The sequence below is a fragment of the Bacillus rossius genome, chromosome 16, assembly GCF_032445375.1.
Source record: "Bacillus rossius redtenbacheri isolate Brsri chromosome 16, Brsri_v3, whole genome shotgun sequence".
Lineage (NCBI taxonomy): Eukaryota > Metazoa > Arthropoda > Insecta > Phasmatodea > Bacillidae > Bacillus > Bacillus rossius.
The window spans coordinates 3,992,730-4,010,640 of NC_086343.1; the positions used below are offsets into that span (position 1 = coordinate 3,992,730).

The 17,911-nt window shown below is 44.0% G+C and overlaps 1 protein-coding gene across 1 annotated transcript in view; it reads right to left on the reverse strand.

The window, feature by feature from the left end:
• Positions 1 to 10,593, reverse strand: part of LOC134540286 (uncharacterized) — a 354,516-nt gene extending 343,923 nt beyond the window's left edge. Inside the window, exons 1-2 of the mRNA XM_063382944.1 lie at positions 10,438 to 10,593; positions 9,741 to 10,407 (exon numbers count right to left, since the gene is read on the reverse strand). Of these exons, the coding sequence (XP_063239014.1) occupies positions 9,741 to 10,407; positions 10,438 to 10,593 (823 nt within the window). The remainder of the gene's footprint in view (positions 1 to 9,740; positions 10,408 to 10,437) is intronic.
• Positions 10,594 to 17,911: the final 7,318 nt, after the last annotated feature.

The window sequence follows — 17,911 nt, forward strand, 5'->3', positions numbered from 1 at the left end:
CACGAGTCTCCCAGTTGAGACGCCTCACGAGTCGGCAGCCAATGAACAGGTGACGTTTGCACAGGATCGTGGAGTCTATCCCGGAGGTCGTTGAATACGCGAATTTTTCCAGTCCCTAGCTATAACGTCATGGTGTCAAATTTCCCTATAATTCCTCAAAAATGACTCAAAAATCCTCATAATTTCTAAAAAAAAAAAAAAAAAAATATTTCGAGGTGAAAAATTCCCGATTTTAGAGAAAATTTCACGTTTTATTCCTTTCAGTTAAATGACTTTCAGCCTAGTGTCTTTCGGCTAAATGACTTTCGGCCTGGTGATTTTCTGCCTACTGCTGCGTCCCTGTTTGTACTCCCCTCTGTATCTGCCAGGACACGCCGCGCAGACAAAGAAGAGCGCAGATGTAAACGCGACTCATGTGAACTGCCCTCTTGGGATAAGCGTGTTCTGCAAGGCCGCGAGATAGCACGCGAGTTGTGTGTGTTTCAGGAGAAGAGGGGGGGGAAGTGCAGACTCTTGCCTTTTATCACAGCGCTGCCTCAACCCACCAACTGCATTCAAAACAAACAGTTATCACTAGAGACCGGAATAATTCGCAGATTCATTTCGCGATAGTCTGAAATTCATGCACGTATACCTTTAAGCTGCTCTTGCTATTGGCTCACTTTTCGTCTGGACGACTCTGGGCCAATGAGAAAACCCTCAACCAAGGAAGTGACGAATCTCGGGCAATACCAGTTGAGACGACTCACAAGTCAGCAGCCAACGAACTGGCGTTATTTGCCCGAGTGCACAGAGGACTGTGTAGACTATCCTGAAGGTCATCGAAACCGCGAATTTTACAGGTCCCTACCTATAGTCTATAGGTAGGGATTATCTATAGGCTATAGATAATTATTTGAGGCATGAGTTTTCAACGATAAGTCATGCTCGCGCCAGCGGTTTCTTTCTTGTAAATGGCAGCCGTCTGCAAGAGAAGCTATTTGCCTTATTCAGACAGGGCATTCAAGAGCGCGTTTGCCTCCTCGCAGATTCGATGTGATTGGTGTGTTCATAATAGACGACACGCGATTTAATGGTGCTTTAACGTACAGCTAGTAAATAAATTTAAGATATTGCAAAAAAAAATATATGTAAATTATGGGTGAAGTACGTTCACTAAAGTATTGGAAAGTATACTTAATCATTAAAAATCTTTTTTTTTTCAATCTCACGTGATAGAGAAATATTCGTTGAAAACGTCTCATACGTTGTATATATTAACTCAGTTACCTACACGCTTCCGTTACGCTGTCATTCTGATATCACTTTCCCAGATTTAAAAATAAAAATAAAATCCTTCAAACCATAACCGTAAGAAGAGGTTAGAGTGGATCGAATACTATCCGGGCGCAAAATATTCGCTGGATAAATCCTCGCGAGGGAAGAGGACCTATTTTTCTTCCTTTCGACGACACACAACGCTGGGTTGAGCTTCGCCCCTGGAGCGTAGGCAGCCCAAGAGGAACAGAGAGAGAGAGAAGATGTCAAGCGGGTTGCGTGATATCCGAGCGATTTTTTTTTTCATGCATGATAAAACCGCCCGGGTGGAAGGAAGAGAGAGACAGAGAGAGACTACGTGACCTCACGCCCCAAGAGGTGCGAAAGAGACGGGAGAGACCTATGCTCCCCGTGCCTCGTAGCTCATGAGCGGTTAAATGAGCTCAATTTCGAAACCGAGCTCCCGAAGAGTTCTGTCCGCGCCCGTTTAAGAGGCCACTCCAGTATTTCAGGGGCACTATGCAACCCGCGTTAACCTCATAAGATTCAATGCTATTTTCATTTTTCTTATAAATAATTAACTAATATAGATTTCGAAATGATGTTTGCTTGATATGTAAGACAACGATGCTCTTATCAAAGCCCCTTTATTCAAAAACGTACATAAATTATGGTTCAAACCTAGACAATACACTTATTCATATTAGTAAAGATTAGTATAAAACCATAATTTATGCAAGTTTTTGAAGAAAGGGGCTTTGATAAGTGCATCGTTGTCTTACATATAAAGCAAGCATCATTTCGAAATCAATATTAGTTAATTAGTTATAAGCAAAATGAAAATAGCATTGAATCTTATAAGGTTAACGCTGGTTGCGAGGTGCCCCTGAAACACTGCAGTGGCCTCTTAAGGCCCCTCACTTCACCTTCCATGTTGTTGAGTTCCTGCATTTCGAGTGTTCAAACCCCGATGTCAAGCCGATAAAAGTTGATTGGACGATTACTAGGGACTGGAAAAATTCGCGTATTCAACGACCTCAAGGATAGACTCCACTATCCTGTGCACACTCGGGCAAGCGTCACCTGTTCATTGGCTGCTGACTTGTGAGGCGTCTCAACTGGGAGACTCGTGATTCGATACTGCTTCGACTGAGGGTCTATAGTTGGCCCACAGTCCTCAAGGTCAACAGTGAACCAATAGTAGAAATTGCATAAAGGTGCAATTATTTCCATTTCAGCATGTCGCGTAATGAATCCGCGAATTTTTCCGGTCTCAAACAATTACTGACGGTTCTGGATAGGAAAAAAAATTAAAATATATAAATTTTCATAATCATCGAATTAAATTATTAGAGGTACTGGGACAACAAAAAGGCATAAATACCCGGGTAAGAATCCGAACCCAGCATTACTGCAAACACTATTTTCTAGTGACAAATTTGTGTTCGTGTAAGTGTATACAAGTGTAAAAAAAATATTTGTAGTTTTTTAGGGACCTTAAAAATTCGCGGTTTCGATGACCTCCAGGATAGTCTACACGGTCCTCTGTACACTCGGGGCAAATAACGCCAGTTCGTTTGGCTGCTGACTTGTGAGTCGTCTCAACTGGTATTGCCCGAGATTCGCCACTTCTTTGGTTGGAGGGTTTCTCATTGACCCAGAGTCGCCCAGACGAACAGTGAGCCAATAGCAAGAGCAGCTTAAAGGTACATGTGTGTGAATTTCAGACTATCGAGAGATGAATCTGCGAATTTTTCCGGTCTCTAGTAATTTTACATGAGTTTTCAGTATAAAGAAATACGTTGTACTTGCGAGAAATTGATTCGACCGACACGGCCCGTGAGACCTTCTTTATGCGCGTCGCTTTCGACTGGCTGCCTACCTACCGGCGGTTGCAATCCATCATGGCTGTTGCCCTTGAGCAGTCGGCGAGAAGTCTGTGCGAGCGTTGAGAGCAATCCCCAACGAAACAAAAGTTTATCGCTTACCCCCCCCCCCCTCCCTTTTTTTCTCTCTTTAACGTCAGGAACATTAACGCTGGAATAGCTCCATTCTCGCCCGAGCTTGCGATCACGATTCATCATTCTCCAAAACGAGCTAAAACAGAAACTTCTTTTTTTTTCTCGCGAGGATGAAAATGCAGTGGTTATTCCTCCGCCGAGCGAGGAACTACTTGTTACGCCAAGGAGCCAGATGGCGGGAGTATTTTTTCTCTTCATGCAAAAATAAATTAATCGAGTTTTGAAACAGCGCGGTAAACGCTCCCATACTCTTTCTCCGCATTCTCTCTGACTCGGAAGAAAACTCGCGTCTCAATTTTCCCTTCTTCCTTCTTTCCTTTTTCCTTTGACAACATTCTCCGAAGCTTTGACAGAGACCTTGCTGTTTTGTGTATAGTTCGAAGCCCGCGCTAGAGTTCCAAAGAATATGTAACCTAATCGCTAGAGACCGGAAAAATTCGCGAATTCATTTCGCGATAGGCTAAAATAAAAATCGTTATACCTCAGTGCTGCCTCTGCTATTGGCTCACAACTCACCTGGAAGACTCTGGGCCAATGAGAAAACACCCAACCAACGCTTTATCGAATCACAGGCTGCTACTTTGGGGGCGTCTCACAAGACAGCAGCCAATGATTGGGTGACATTTGACCGAGAGTACGTATAACTGTGGATTTCATCCTACAGGTCACTGAACCCGCTTGAGGTGATGATTTATCGCGAAACAGTTACTTTCACCGACGTAGTCTGCAATCCACTTTGATTATTACTTACTTTAATATTTTAAATTATTATAAATTTTTAAGGTGGATCACGGATTTTCTGTATTGCAATACGTGCCTTCTAATTGGCTGAGGTAAGATACTTCAATACAGCCAAAGTTTGTCGAAAGGTAGCAAACAGTCAAATTTTCCCCTTCATTAATTATCATTTCGACTTATTACTGGAGAACGGAAATAAAATTCTCGGATTCATTTCGCGACAGACTAAAATCCAAATACTTTAAACTTCTTGCTGATTCAATGATTGGACCACAGTTTATCTTAAGGACTCTGAGTCAATGAAAAGAAGTATCGAATAGCAGGGAAACCAGTTGAGACCAATCACAAGTCAGCAGCCAATGAACTGGCGTTTTTTTTTTCGAGTATACGGTGGACCGAAGTATCTATTCTGAAAGTACTCTCAACTACGAATTATTTTCAGATGAAAATAGAAGATTCGTATGTCCTTGACAGTCCGATGTTAAAGTATTTATTAATGAGTAGTGAAGAAGAAAGACGATAAAGGAGAATATCAAATGTTTCCAAATACTAGACTAAGTAAATTTTTTAAGTAGCTTGGCTTCTGGGTTGTAGCAACGTCCTTGGCGGAATAATTCACCGACGTTTCAGTCGACATTGCAGTCGCCATCATCAGGGAGCAGTTACATACTGATGATGGCGACTGAAATGACGACCGGAACGTCGGTGAATTATTCCGCCAAGGACACGGCTACAACCCAGAAGCCAAGCTACTTCAGACAATGACCGTGAAAGCCTACGAATATTATTAAGTAAATTTTTTCTACAGCCATTGTTATGACTAGGGATCTAAAAAAATTCGCGGTTTCGATTACCTCCAGGATAGTCTACACAGTCCTCTGTACACTCGGGAAAATAACGCCAGTTCGTTTGGCTGCTGACTTGTGAGTCGTCTCAACTGGTTTGCCCGAGATTCGTCACTTCTTTGGTTGGAAGGGTTTCTCATTGGCCCAGAGTCGCCCAGACGAACAGTAAGCCAATAGCAAGAGCAGCTTAAAGATATACGTGTATGAATGTCAGACTATCGCGAAATGAATCTGCGAATTTTTCCGGTCTCTAGTTATGGCCCACTGACTTACCTACAGCTAGCACTTGGACGTAACAACTAAATGGGAAAAACCAAACTGGTTTTAACGACAAACTAGTTCTGACATGTTCGTGTGTAATCTGCAGAGGCGGTTTCAGGCAGTTGTAAACATTTCCATTTCATTCGCACTGTTTGATTGTTCTGACGAGCTTGTCAGGACCTCTTGTCGTCAGAACAAGCTTCCATTGCAACCGTAGCTTCAGGCAGCTATATTCCGAGCGGCAATCCGTCTTTTCGCTAAATCCAGAACTTGAGTTGGTTGGTACCTGAGGTTGAGGTTGTCATATCCTGCTCAAATTTTTTTTTAGCCAACTTCCCAGTTTATGTTTGTCGGGTGTTTCGAAACACATCTTGGGACGCGTGAAAAACGATTGTGGCGGAAATTGGCAACGTTCGCTGGAGGAATACCAGAGAGATGCCAGGGTCCTTGCCGGCCGAGGGTTTATTCCGCAGGACGCGGTGATGTGATGAGTTTTCATGAATTCCCGAGTTTCCAGGGCCGACTCACACGCACCACACATGCGCGGGTCTCAATTCAACTCTTCCTTTCTTCCGCCATCTGCTCTTTGTGAGATTGTGAGATTGTGAGATTGTGGAGATTGTGAGATGGTTCCGCGCAGGCGAGTCGCCAGTCGGACGCGTCCTGATCGGGACCCTTTCTTCTTCATTTGTCTCTTTCTTCCCACCCCCTTCTCTCTCCTTCGCCCCATCTCTCTCTTGCTCCTTTTCTCCAAACTGCCGACGTCGCGTGCCCTTTTGGCCTTTTTCGCTCTCTTCCTGTTCCTGCTCCGCCCCCGATCTGCGACTGGGCAACGAACAAACGAACACAGCTTCATCGGTAAACCTCCCCCTCCCCCTTTTCCTTCCCCGCACCCTCCTCCTCCTCCTACTCCGGATGGGAAACGTAATCCGCGATGTCTTTTCCATCACACACCCCCCCCCCCCAACCCCCTCGGACGCCAGGAATGCGCGATCTTAAATCATTAGCAATCCAAAGTGGATATCCGATTCTTCCTATACGAACACGGTCTCTGTTGATTCTTAACCGGGCAACACTCGTAATTTAAAGCCAACTTTCAATTACTCCTTTCTTTCTTTGCGTTTATTTATTTTTCTATCATCCGGGAAAGTCTTCGGGGCGAACTATTGGTGAAGGGCCCGGCGGAGAATGGGGGACTTAGCTGCACCGCGATTAAAAGTTGAAGTCTCTCTACACAGTTACTCTTCTTCTCCCTGGATTCGGGACTTTGTGTTTTTTTTGTGACGTCCCTTTCACTTTTATCTCACGGAAGGCAACTTAATACCATCCGGGGCTTATCTGACTCGGAGAGAATAGGAACGGATTCAAACTTATTTCTGTCTTATTTAAATTTTTTTACAAAACTAAGCATATTCTGTACTTTTGTCATATTTTGTAATTTATTTGATATATACTTTTTTTCATTATTATGGATGATATACCTAAAATTTCGCACATGGTAATAATAGACAAGTAGCGCTCACATACAAGTTTGCCTGCGGGAGTTTTAAATTTTCCTGAAAAAAATTAGTGTGGTTTTTTAGGGAGTGAAATATTTCACGGTTTTGATGACTTTGAGAATAGACTACACAGTCATCTGTATACTCGGGCCAATAACGCCAGTTCATTGGCTATAAAATGTAGCCCAATCCCTGAAGCAGTAAAATAGTTAAACGTATTTGAATTCTAGTCTATCAAGAAATTAATCCGTTAATGTTTCTGCTCTCTAATAGAGATTGTGAAAATTTCGTAATTATTATCACTTGTGCGACATTTTACACATATTTTTTAATACTCAGAAAATATTCGTTCAAAATATTTCTGACAGGAAAATAAACGCAATAGAGATAACGTGTTGAAATCACAGAAATATCCCTTTTAACAATAAAAATGTTGATTAAAGAAAGAAAAATAAGTTGGCACATCAGACCCCATTCAATATCAACTAAAATATAAAAATATGCACCAATTTTCGTAAGAAATACTCAGTATTATCTCGAAAAATGTATTTCATACATCCAAAAAAAATTCCAGTCATGTGTTGTACAAAGTTACGAGATCTTTCACTGAGTACTACAAACTTTTTCTTGGCAACTGGTTTATCCAAAGGAATATTTTGTAAAATTAGAGGATTTTTTTTTATCTGCTTTATATCGTAGGTCTTCACGTGACGTGACGGAATAAACAACATTTTCCTTTCTAAAATATCAATGAAAAACCAATAATTAGAGACCTGTAAAATTCGCGATTTCAAATCCCTAAAGGATAGAGACTCCATGATCCTCTATGCACTCGTGCAAATTACATCTGCTGATTGGTTACCGACTCGTAACACCTGTTCACTGGAATGATCGTGATTCGCTAATTCTTCTGTTAAAGATTTTTCATTGGCCCAGAGTCCTTCAGATAAACTGTGGCCCAATCACTAAAGCAAAATAATGTCAAAAGTATTTGGACTCTATCCTATCGCGAAATGAATCCGCGAATTTTACAGGTCTCTACCAATAATTTTATAGCCTGGGCTAATAGTTCCTCTCCGCTGTAGCTTCGCTGCTCTTCACACCTGAGCGCTATTCACACTTACGTCACCTGCTTTCTTTGTCTCTGTTCAGCTGCGTAGGGGGGCACACGGAATAGGAGGGGGAACAAACATTCTTCTACGGCCTTATAATTAGAGACCGGAAAAATTCTCGAATTCAATTACCTACAGGATAGACTTCAAAATCCTCTATGCACTCGGACAAATTATATATGCTCATTGGCTACTGGCTCGGGACAACTATTAACTAGAATGCTTTTGATTCGATACTTCTTTCGTTTAGGATTATTCATTGGCTCTGAGTCCTTCAGACAACCTGTGGTCCAATCACTGAAGCAGCAAAAGGTTAAACACATTTGGATTCTAGCCTATCGCAAATAACTGTACCTTTATGTAACTTCTGCATATTGGTTCACTGTTAATCTGGAGGACTGCGGGCCAACTATAGACCCTCAGTCGAAGCAGTATCGAATCACGAGTCTCCCAGTTGAGACGCCTCACAAGTCGGCAGCCAATGAACAGGTGACGTTTGCCCGGGTGTGCACAGGATCGTGGAGTCTATCTTGGAGGTCTTTGAATACGAGAATTTTTCCAGTCCCTACTTATAAGTACGAGTATTTAGGGTTTCCTATCAAAAGGGACCTCCAATCTCTCTGCCTACTCGGGCAAAAGTTCATTGGCTGCTGACGTATGAGGCGTCTCAACTGGGTGACTTGTGATTCCGATACTTCTTTGAGTAAGGTTCTCCAATTGGCCCAGACTCCTCCAGATTAACAGTGAACCAATATCAGAAGCAGCTTTAAGGTTATAATTATTTGTATCTTAGCATATCACGAAATGGAAAACCCGAGAATTTTTCCGGGTCTCTAAATATCCGTCATCCGAAAGGCACCCATCTGTAGAGACCGGAAAAATTCGCAGATTCATCTAGCGATAGTCTGAAATTCATACTACCCATATAGCTTTAAGCTGTTTTTTGCTATTGGCTCACTGTTCGTGTGTGCGACTCCGGGCCAATGAGAAACCCCTCAACCAAAGATGTAACGAATCTCAGGCAATACCAGTTGAGACTACTCACAAGTCAGCAGCCAAACGAACTGGCGTTATTTGCCCGAGTGTACAGAGGATTATGTAGACTATCGAAACCGCGAATTTTTCAGGTCCCTACCCATTTGAGCAAAACCAGGACGCGACAGCCAGTAGTTTCTCTCAGTTGCAGTCTGTTGCGGCGAGACATTCCGCTGCTATTGTGCGCGGCGGTCTCTGAGGTAAACTAGTAACTACAACTCTCGGCTCGTCGGTGGGAGATTCAGGTGGTGAACGGGTGTGGCCAGGATTAGTTTTCCAGACGTTCCCTCGACAATTCCGCTGTCGTAAGGCGGAAATTGTTAGAGATCAACTGTATTTTTTGACGTGATAACGTCTTATAAATAGAGACCTGAAATATTCGCGGTTTCGATGACCTCCAGGATAGTCTACACAGTTCTCTGTACACTCGGGCAAATAGCGAAAAAATTTTTTCCAGACTTTATAAATAGGGACTGAAAAAATTCGCGTATTCAACGACCTCCAGGATACACTACATGATCCTGTGCACACTCGGGCAAACGTCACCTGTTCATTGGCTGCTGACTCGTGAGGCGTCTCAACTGGGAGAGTCGTGATTCGACTCTGCTTTGACTGAGGGTCTATAATAGTTGGCCCACAGTCCTCCAGGTCAACAGTGAACCAATAGCGGAAGTTGCCCAAGGGTACAATAATTATTTGCATTTCAGGATGTCGCGAAATGAATCCGCGGTTTTTTTCCGGTCTCTAATAATAGGGTACTGGGAAAAATTGGGTCTTCATTGGCACAAATATTTTGTAGCGGCAACAAAACAGTTGTTTTTTTTTCTATAAAATTGTTCTAGAGAAAATTTTGGGCCTGTGCCTCAGAAGAAGCCGCCGCAGATTCCTTCAGCAGTGTCTGTGGGCTGTACAACTGATGGTGAGTGCTTGTAGCACACCAAGTGTAGGGACAGGCAGCAGGACGGCACTCACCGCGGCTGAACTGGCTGTGGTTGCGGATGACGTTCTCCGCGTTCCTGCGCGCGATGAAGAACCACTCGGACGAGTTGCCCAGGTACTTGTACTCCACGGCCAGGTCCTTGGCGAGGATGGGTCCCTCGGGCAGGCGGTGCGCGTACGGGCAGAACAGGCCGTGGCCCTTGTACTGGCCCTGGTCGTAGCAGTTGCCCGCCGCGAAGATGTCGTCGTCGAACTCGACGACGGAGAAGAGCGACGCGTGCAGCAGGTACTCGGAGGCGAGCACGCGCGGCTCGGCGTACTTCCAGAGGCGCGTGAGCCAGTTGGCGCGGTTGACGGCCACCTCGGCCTCCAGGCGGAAGCGCTCCTGCGCGTAGCGGTCCACCACCCCCTCGCCCAGGTGCAGGTCCGTGCCCGCCGTGCAGTTGTCGCCCAGCAGGTGCTGCGACTCCACGATGCGCAGGAAGCGCGTCACCACGTCCACGCCTGCCCCATCTCCTCCCCCGCCAGCCTCCTCCTCCTGGTCCTCCGAGGTCTCCGTCGACGGCGGGTCCCCCGGGTCTCCCAACACCTCCTCCTGCTCATCCTGGTCCACGAACCCGGAGCTCCCCGGCCTCCCGCGGGACCTCCTAGGGTTCCTGACGTCGTCGGGAGCCGCGGACAAGGCGTCCTCAGAGCCCGCCTCATCACCCGGGGATCACAACACCCTGGCCTCCCTGCTCTTGGACCTGCCGTGGCGGATCCCGAACCCGCCCTCCGGCTCGAAGCCGCCGACGTCGTCGTCGTCGCCGTCGTGGTCGTGGGACGCCCTCAGGAGGTCGCCGGACGCCGACAGCGCGACTAGCAACAACCACGACGAGGGCCTCATCCTCCGGGAGACACGTGTGTCTGTACGCGCGCGAGGATCAGAAGAGAGAGGCGGGAGAGAGTTGCCAACACGGGCGCCGGCGGCGGACTGGAGACGCCTGGCGCCCGTCAGACCGCGTGACGCCTGCCTCCCCCCACCCCCCCCCCCCCTCCACCGAGGGGCGCATGCGCCGCGAGACACACACACCCTCATCCCTCACCCCCTGGCGCGCCAGGGGTCGCAACCACAGTCCGCCGGTAGCCGCGGGCGGGTCCACAGACGCAAGGAGAGGGAGATAAAAGAAGCACGCCACTCTTTTGCAGTGGAAACTGTAAACCATGTTTCACGCGACACGAGTCTCTATCTGTTGGGCGGGCCCGTAACTACCATTAGCAAATAAAAAAATCGGAATATATTTTTTTTTAATTGGGGAAACTACCCACCCCCCCCCCCCTCCCCCTAGGGGGTCCGCCCCGGCAGAAATTCGCTCTTTATTTGAAAAAAAAAAAGAGAATACAAATTGGTTACATGAAAGGGGAACATTCGGTACATATACATTAAAAAAATATTTACAATAAATTATGGATACATACAACAATTTTTGTCCCTTCCAACATTCAAGTCCGGGGGGACTCGGTGATTTGTGTGTAGTGAAATTGTTTTAGTTACGAGTGATGGTGAAGGTGGTGATGATGTGGTGGTGTGGCCAGGCCACGTTTGGCTCGGGTCTGGTCTGTGCAGAAGGCTTCGGCATGATGTATCGGTGGGGTGGTCGTGGTGAGGATGGTGGAGTGCCGTGAATTGTTTGTCCCGCAGCGGTGTCCTGTAGAGGTGCTGGTATCCTGGGTTAGCCGCCGGAATAGAGGTTCTCATCTTTTTGGTTACTTATATTAAGTTATCTCCTTGGCGGCGCAAAACTAATTTAATCGATCCGAAAATACTTAATGCTGTTTTGTAATAAACAGTCATGTAATAAATAAAGGAGTACGAGGTGCAAAAACTCATTGTATTACACACCACAAAATTAGTGACTTGATTTAAGTTTTTGGACATACGCCATTGCTAAGAACTTTTTCTGTTGAAGAAAAACTAATAAATAAAATAAATAAATAAAAATACCCAAAAAAGACAAAAACACACAAAATTAAGCAAACAATTGCTGTTGCTGCTTAATTTTGTGTGTTTTTTTTGTCTTTTTTGGGTATTTTTATTTATTTATTTTATTTATTAGTTTTTCTTCAACAGAAAAAGTTCTTAGCAATGGCGTATGTCCTTAAACTTACTTCAAGTCATGCACTCCCATTGCACAAATCTTTTAAAGATAACACAAAATTAGTGGCTACCTAAATAGAGTGAATTTTCGCTGGTTTGTTTGCCTGATAATAGTTTATACATTACTTCTCCTAATAAATTAATGTAGTTATGTCAGCAATATATTATGAAAACTGCTATCTAACGGACGGGCCCATAACTACTTCAAAAAACTAGGTCTCAGTCTCGGTAATTAGAGTTTCTCCCCCCCCCCCCCCCCCCCCCCCCCCCCCGTGGGTGAGACGTCCTGAGCGCGCCTGTCCTTGGTTTCTTCCTCAGAACCATCCGTGACAACCCGTAACATGTGTTACGTGCTAATGTGTAGTTTAAGGGGGTTCCTCCCATTTCAGGTCATTATTTTATATTTATATTAAATACCTGATCAACTTTTATACTTTTCCAATTGTTTAACTTTCACGAAATGAAGAATGTATATACAGCGCATACTTTTTTTTTCCATAATTAGCTGCCAAAGTTACTTTTTTTTTTTAGGTTTTTGGGTTGTACAAATAAGGATAATTTTAATGTAGTGCAGAACTGAAACTTTTTTTTTTAAATTTAACTGCAATGCCACTCACCTGCTACTTCAAAATATGGTTTTGCATTTCTGTCACAAAAAAAAACTCATTTCATGTTTCTTGGCTGTCAAAATCGTAAAAAATTTGAGAATTTTTAAATGCCGGGTAAAATTTATTAAAAATTTCTTGAAAGAAATTCGAACCATATCATGAAGTAGTCAGTGGCATTGCAGTTAAACCTAAAAAGTTTCAGTTCTGCAATAAATTAAATTCTCCTTATTTGTAAAACTCAAAAACGTTAAAAATGTAATTTTGGCAGCTAATTCTGCAAAAAGTATTTGCTGTATATATTTTTCATTTCGCGAAAGTTGAACAATTGAAAAGCCTACAAGTTTATCTGTAATTACTGTAAATATAAAATCTTGACCTGAAATGGGAGGCACCCCCTCAACTATCGATCGTAACAATGACGCAAGTGTGCAAGTATGATGCGTCATTTCTACCTCTCCCCTGCTGTCCATTCCTCAAACCGGTTCCACCCACCCCTCATGCGATCGGAATTTTCGTAACGAACGAAAATTTTAGCTCCTCTCAGCAAAGAAGTTTCACTTAAAAAAAATAATAATAATGTTGACTACAACCCCGCGGGCCAATGATCATCGAGAGACACTCGCCCATGAAGCAAGGGACTGAAGGTCGTTGTGCTCTTTGCAGGTCCCTGCAACTAAGCTTGCCCCCTGCCGGCGTGCGAGATACGTCCACGGAGAGAGGCTGATAGGTCACGTGACGCGACCTGGCAGACGTGAAGCGCGGACTTACAGGTCTGGCGCCAGGCATGTGTTGTTTTGCTTAAGGCGTTTTGCCTAATTTTCGGCAAAACGCCGTTTAGCAAAACGCCGTTAGGCAAAACGCCGTTAGGCATAACGCCGTTAAGGAAAACGCCGTTAGGCTAATATAGGCAAAATGCCATTAGGCAAAACGCCGTTAGGGAAAACGCCGTTAGGCTAATCGTCATTAGGCAATTCGCCGTTAGGCAAAACGCTTTTTCCTCTTTTAGGCCAAACGCCATTAGGCAATTTGGCGCTAGGCAAAACGCCGTTAGGCATATCGCGGTTAGGCGAATCGCCGTTAGGCAAACCGCTGATAGGCAAAATGCCATTAGGCAAAACGCCGTTAGGGAAAACGCCGTTAGGCTAATCGTCATTAGGCGATTCGCCGTTAGGCAAAACGCTTTTTCCTCTTTTAGGCCAAACGCCATTAGGCAATTCGGCGCTAGGCAAAACGCCGTTAGGCATATCGCGGTTAGGCAAATCGCCGTTAGGCAAACCGCTGATAGGCAAAATGCCATTAGGCAAAACGCCGATAGGCAAAACGCCGTTAGGTTAGGTTAGGTTAGGCAAAACTCCATTAGGCAATACGCCGTTTGGCAAATCGGAGTTAGGCAAAACGCCGTTAGGCAAATCGCCTTTAGGCAAATAGCCGTTAGGCAATTCGACGTTAGGCAAAACGCTTTTAGGCGAAATGACTTTAGGCAAATCGCCGGTTACTCCTGGCGCCTCCGCTCCGAGCGCCCAGACGCCGCGGGGAAACCCGGTCACATGGCCAGAGATGCCAACTTGAGGGTTTTCCCCCCAAATTTAGGGGATAACCAAGATGTAATGAGGTTTTTTTATGGGGTGCATTTATTTAGGGGGATTCTTTAGGGGGATTTTTTAGCGGGTACAATATTCAAGAAATTTTTTGAGGGCGTTAAATTAATGTGTATTATATCTTGAAAATGAAGTGGAAAAAAAAAACAGCAACACAAGTGGCGCTGGTGGCTGAATTTCGCACTACGACCAACAACTTGCTGGTCAAAGAGAATTTCGTTTGTACTTTGTACCGTTCAACGTTTTCACGTTGTAAGTTGTCTGGTTGAGGTTGTGTCCGTTAGTATGTTGTGTACTCGCGGGTTTTATTGGATTGCAAAGTAAGTCTTTTATTTTTTTTCTGTGGTGCGAAGGAATTAAAAAAAAAAACAAGAATAATAATTAACTATTCGTGTTCAAATCTTTTCCAGAATGCATATATATATATATATATATATATATATATATATATATATATATCAGCAAAAATATACGAAATGTTGGGAGACCGATCCGGAACCGATTCGTACATATATAGAATTGTAGATACTGAATATTATTTTTCAAAATTATATGCTCTGTTTGGGCAAAAAAAATAATATAATAATAATAATTTATTTCCCTATTTTTATGTAATAAAGGTAAAGGCAATAATATGTGATAAGCTGTCGTTAAATAAACAAACACACGATCGGCTTATTTTGGATCAGTTCGACAACTCCCGGAATAATATGCCAACAGTGACCAACAACATGTACCAACCCAGGATTTGAAAACTGAATATTCATATTCGAATTAGCATTCGCGAATCTTTAGAGAGGGCGACTTGTGGTTGGAACTGCTGGCATTCTATAAATTTTATCCATATTTGAAACATTAATCACTTATTTGCTAATAAAGGCCGAAAAGCTCATTTCCGCACATAATTAAGCCAAAAAGGCGTATAGAACGTTTGTCATTCGCCCTGAAATAACCACCTATGTAATGTAAACATTATTTGTAACAACCATAAGATTAAAAATAATTTTCAGAAGATTGCAGACGTCATTGGTCAAAATCTATGAAAAAAAATCTATAAATCTATAAATCTCTAATCATTTTCTGTTTAGTAAGTCACACCGCTAACTCAGTCAGTGCCATACCATCGATGATATCGACAAGACCACACATTATCGTGGTTTACGGGATTAGTTTATTGTCATACTAATCCAGAAAACGCTTATTCGGAGTCCACAATGATCAGAAAATAGGAAATTTCGCGTATTAATTTGGGTAAAGATAAACTAGCAGTCCTACACTGAACAAAAAAAATAATAATGTACTTTTAAAAAATATATCTTTGGGAATCAATTGCCCAGAAATAGTTTGTAATACTACAATAAATATATTGTAACTTTGTACAAAACATAGCTAAGGTTTTTTTTTTTTTTGCCTGTATGAAATACGTTTTTGGAGTTAATACTGAGTACCTATTTCTTTCGAAAACTGGTGCTTAATATTTTAATTGATGTTTCATACTAAACCATGGAACAATAATTGAATATTAATGGTTGCACTTTATTTTGTTTTACCATGTTTTTTAATGTGCGCACATGATACTATAACGCTATTCACGGAACGGCATACAAACTTTAACTATTGGAGGTACTGGGATAACTCAAAAAATTAATGCCCAGGTAAGAATCCGAACCCAGTATTATTGCGAACATTATTTTATAGTAATACAGTTATTTTCACGTGAAAAACAAATTTACAAATACATGTCATTTTACAAAAAAAAAAAAAAATATTTTTGTTCAATTTTCAAAAATTAAATTTACAGTGTATGTATTCTATACCCACATCTGTCTTCCTATTGGTTGCTTTCTCACTGCGATACCTCTCCTTATTGTGGGTGGGTCGAAGTGTTTCTGTCACTCTTCTGCTGTGTTGTAGTTTATTCGCACAGTCGTTGAAAAAAGAGAAGAAACAATTGTGATCCAGTCACTAAAGCAATTCTAAGGTTTGCAGTCTACCTTGCGACCAAAATAATTTGCGAAATTTCCGGGTCTATCTGCAGTTCTGGAGAGCCTGCCACTCCAACTATTCGATTGCACGACCGAGCTACGCGGAGCTCTTAATTTATCACCATTATGTTAGCTTTTACAGCCGAGAGAGAGAGAGAAATAGATTTGTTTGAGAGCCGTTGGAAGAGGGAGAGAATGAAAACTCAGCGTCACAATGCCCGCGGCCACAAGAGAAATGAGAGAGAGTGAGAAGGGGGGGGCGTATAGAGAAGCGATCCAAGGAGGGAGGATACTTTAAGAAAAAAAACGATTGCTCGTAAAATCCGACCCGAGAAGTGGCGAAGATTACCGCCGGAAACCCAGTTTAAAAAGTCGTGATTTAAGAGGTTGTGTCTTAAGGCGACCGGCCATTTCCCCAGTTCCCCTTAAATCTGAGCCTATCTCTCTCTTTCTCTCGTTCGGGGCTTAAGCTGGCACTTGAATCTTTTTTTTTTCTTCCACTCGTGGAGGGAGTGTAGACTAGGCAGCGACCTCGAGTGTAGACTAGGTAGCGACCTCGAGTGTAGACTAGGTAGTGACCTCGAGTGTAGACTAGGTAGCGACCTCGAGTGTAGACTAGGTAGCGACCCCGTGTGACATGCACTCTATGGGATATATAATAAATTCTAAATCTTAACGTCTAATTCCACCGGGGCTTTCCATAACTACATGTGTGGCTGACCTTTGGTGACCAACCCTTCGTACTCACCCTTACACCCTTACACCCTTCTGGGTCCCCCAGCCCCGGTCGGTGATAGCTAGAGACCGGAAAAATTCGCAGATTCATCTAGCGATAGTCTGACATTCATACACACATACCTCTAAGCTGTTCTTGCTATTGGCTCACTGTTCGTCTGGGCGACTCTGGGCCAATGAACCAAAGAAGTGACGAATCTCGGGGCAAACACCAGTTGAGACGACTCACAAGTCGGCAGCCAAACGAACTGGCCGTTATTTGCCCCGAGTGTGCAGAAGGACCGTGTAGACTATCCTGTGGAGGTCATCGAAACCGCGAATTTTCCAGGGGTCCCTAGTGACAGCTGGCATCTGGTCGCGAGCGGACAGACTGTGTGTGAGGGACATGTCCGCGGGGCGGCTTGTTCCCCGGCACAGCTGTCGGGACCAGGGACCCCCGTCATGCTCTGGACTGATGGAGTGGCCGTCGCGCGCGAAGTGAGTGATGGCCGCGCTCTGCCCGCCGTCGCCGTCGCGAACTGAAACAACACACCACTGCAACAGCGGACTAGTGCTTATTTATAGAGACCGGAAAAATTCGCGAATTCATTTCGCGATAGGCTAAAATACAAATAGTTATACCTCAGTGCTGCCTCTCTGCTATTGGCTCGCAACTCACCTGGATGACTCTGGGCCAATGGAGAAACACCCGACCAAAGCTTTATCGAATCACAGGCTGCTACGCTGGGACGTCTCACAAGACAGCAGCCAATGAGTGGGTGGCATTCGACCGAGTGTACGTAGAACTGTGGAGTTCATCCTGCAGGTCATTGAACCCGCGAATTTTTCCGGTCCCTACTTATTTAGTAAATGTTTTGCTCCCATTGTACAGACCGCGTCTATGAATTCGACCCGTCAAACTTCAGCTGCTAGTCAGCTGAGCGAGTTACGGGGGCTGAGGCGGCGACCATGCTGGGTTGGTTGGCCCCAGCCGCTGGTCATTGCCGAAGTTCTGATGATACCCTCCCAGGGAGTGTGATCCCTAACAGTTCTGTTTTAAACAAGCTCCGTGAAAATTTCCCGGGACTCTTACTATTTGGCCCAGAGTCCATCTCGTGAACTGTGAACCTGTAGCAAAAATAAATAAATAAATGCAGAGGTA